The sequence below is a fragment of the Limulus polyphemus genome, unplaced genomic scaffold, assembly GCF_000517525.1.
Source record: "Limulus polyphemus unplaced genomic scaffold, Limulus_polyphemus-2.1.2 Scaffold2809, whole genome shotgun sequence".
In the NCBI taxonomy this organism is placed as follows: Eukaryota; Metazoa; Arthropoda; class Merostomata; order Xiphosura; family Limulidae; genus Limulus; species Limulus polyphemus.
Window position 1 is genome coordinate 103,382 of NW_013668419.1, and position 2,641 is coordinate 106,022.

The following is a 2,641-nucleotide window of genomic DNA, read 5'->3' on the forward strand; positions in this document are numbered from 1 at the left end:
CTTATTAACATTAGGGAAATCATACATCAACATTAGGTGGGATGCCGATAAATACTTTTCAACTTATTAACATTAGGGAAATCATACATCAACATTAGGTGGGATGCCGATAAATACTTTTCAACTTATTAACATTAGGGAAATCATACATCAACATTAGGTGGGATGCCGATAAATACTTTCAACTTATTTTACTCCCATACATCACACAAGACAATTTTGAAAAACAATGGGAAACATTTGTCCCAGTCACAGTAAGAGGGGGTGGGAGCACTGGGAAATGTACATCCCAGTTGCAGTATGAGGGGGTGGGAGCATTGGTAAGTATACGTCCCAGTTGCAGTATGAGTGAGTGGGAGCACTGGTAAATGTACATCCCAGTCGCAGAATGAGTGAGCAGGAGCAATGATAAGTATATGTCCCAGTTGCAGTATGAGTGAGCGGGAGCAATGATAAGTATATGTCCCAGTCACAGTATGAGTGAGTGGGAGCAATGATAACTATATGTCCCAGTTGCAGTATGAGGGGGTGGGAGCAATGGGAAATATATGTCCCAGTCGCAGTGAAAGGGTTAAACAAATTTTTACAAAAAATTTATCTTTCTTTTTTAACATCTCTAGATTGTACAGTTGTTTTTTAGATGTTGTAATTATAATGAACTTACTTTCTGAACATCGAATGCCCATCCAGCCAGGAGCACATCGACAAACTCCATCATTACTGCGACAGAGCCCTTCATTGAGACAATTACACTTCTGGCTGCAGCCGACACCAAACATCCCATCGGGACAAGCTGATAAGATAAAAGTTGAGTCTTTAATGCATGCGTAACAACAAACACACCACAGTAAATGAACAAATTAATCTTATGTGATGCATTTATTTCAATTAGTATACTGCTCTCAATTGTGACGAGTGATCATACTGTAATGTTGATAATAAGAAATTAGAATGAAAATTAGAAATTCAAATTATTTTATTAGAGCTAGCATTCTACTCACTTCAGCAGCCATCATTAGGCTTAAGTGGGTCCAAAAGTGGTTCGATTAATTAATTAACAAATTAATCTTTTTTATGTGATGCATTTATTTCAATTAGTATACTGCTCTCAATTGTGAAGAGTGATCATTCTGTAATGTTGATAATAAGAAGTTAGAATGAAAATAAGCAATTCAAATTATTTTATTAGAGCTAGCATTCTACTCACTTCAGCAGCCATCATTAGGCTTAAGTGGGTCCAAAAGTGGTTCCAATAAGACGCAAATATTTTTTCTTTAAAGAATTTTCATTATAGTTTGCTTCCAAGTCATCTGTTATTCTAAATGTCTGAAAATTCTAGTCTGATAGAATATATTATCATGTTCTATCAACTACGAACAACGCACATTACTCAAAATGTTATATAGTAAATAAAAACTCCAGTCTGATTAGGAAGTATTACTAACATTTTGTTTTAAGTGAGTCAGTTTGACTCACCTTGGATGCGTGTGATACTATACATATTCTACCTCTACAGTTACTAAGTGTATCTTCAGAAAAAACAAAATACTGCGAACTGTATTGTTTGTTATGGTATAAGAGTGTTACTGAAACTTACGAATAGAACAATCATTTCCTGTCCATCCCGGTAAACAGAAACACTTTCCTGTAATAGGGTCACATTCTCCGCTGTTCTTACAGTTACATATTTGTAGACAGTCTACTCCCCAAAAGCCAGAAGGACAAGCTAAGTAATAAAAATAAATTTTCTTACAAACAAATACTACTACCCATTTCATTTAAAGTGATGGATAAGTAGTATACTACTTCTAATCACACAGTGCTAATAAAACAATAAATCACAATTTGTTGATTCATCTTAAACATATATTACTTATACTGTAATCCCAAACTCTTCACCTTGAGAGCATGTTGACCCTGCATATCCAGGAAGACAGAGACAACGTCCAGTGATGTGGTCACAGCCTTTCCAGGCATGTACGCAAAGCGGACACTTTTCTGAACACATGTAACCAAAGAAACCAGGGGGACATTCTGTGAAAAGAAAAACATATCATCAGACAGTGTGTATGTGTATTTATATACAGACACACACACAGCACAAATAAACACTAGAAATGTAACAATAGCAATACAGATGACAGTAATAGATAATAATACCACTGAACCATTGTAGTTCTAAAAATGGAAACTAAAACATGCTGGAAACTATAATATAACTATTTATTTCCAGGATACATAAGCAGAAGCACGCAATCAGTGTATTCGACAACAAATAAACCCTAACCCGAGATTCATAATGATAATAATTTGTATATCATTATTCTTCACTACACAAAGACCATACAGTGTTGTCACTATATCAAAACTGTGTAAAAATGATCTAGATGTTAACCTGATGACACATTACAACTGTGTAAAAATGATCTAGATGTTAACTTGATGACACATTACAACTGTGTAAACATGATCTAGATGTTAACCTGATGACACATTACAACTGTGTAAACATGATCTAGATGTTAACTTGATAACACATTACAATTGTGTAAACATGATCTAGAGCTGTATGTTAACTTGATAACACATTACAACCATGTACAAATGATCTAGATGTTAACTTGATAACACATTACAACTG

The 2,641-nt window shown here is 34.7% G+C and overlaps 1 protein-coding gene across 8 annotated transcripts in view; it reads right to left on the bottom strand.

The window, feature by feature from the left end:
- The window catches only part of LOC106467954 (protein draper-like), a 61,844-nt gene that overhangs the window by 20,633 nt on the left and 38,570 nt on the right, over positions 1–2,641 (bottom strand). For all 8 annotated transcript variants that reach the window (XM_022396193.1, XM_022396195.1, XM_022396194.1 and 5 more), the window contains 3 exons: positions 1,900–2,034; positions 1,598–1,726; positions 665–793 (listed from right to left, as the gene is read on the bottom strand). In XM_022396193.1, the coding sequence (XP_022251901.1) occupies positions 665–793; positions 1,598–1,726; positions 1,900–2,034 (393 nt within the window). The remainder of the gene's footprint in view (positions 1–664; positions 794–1,597; positions 1,727–1,899; positions 2,035–2,641) is intronic.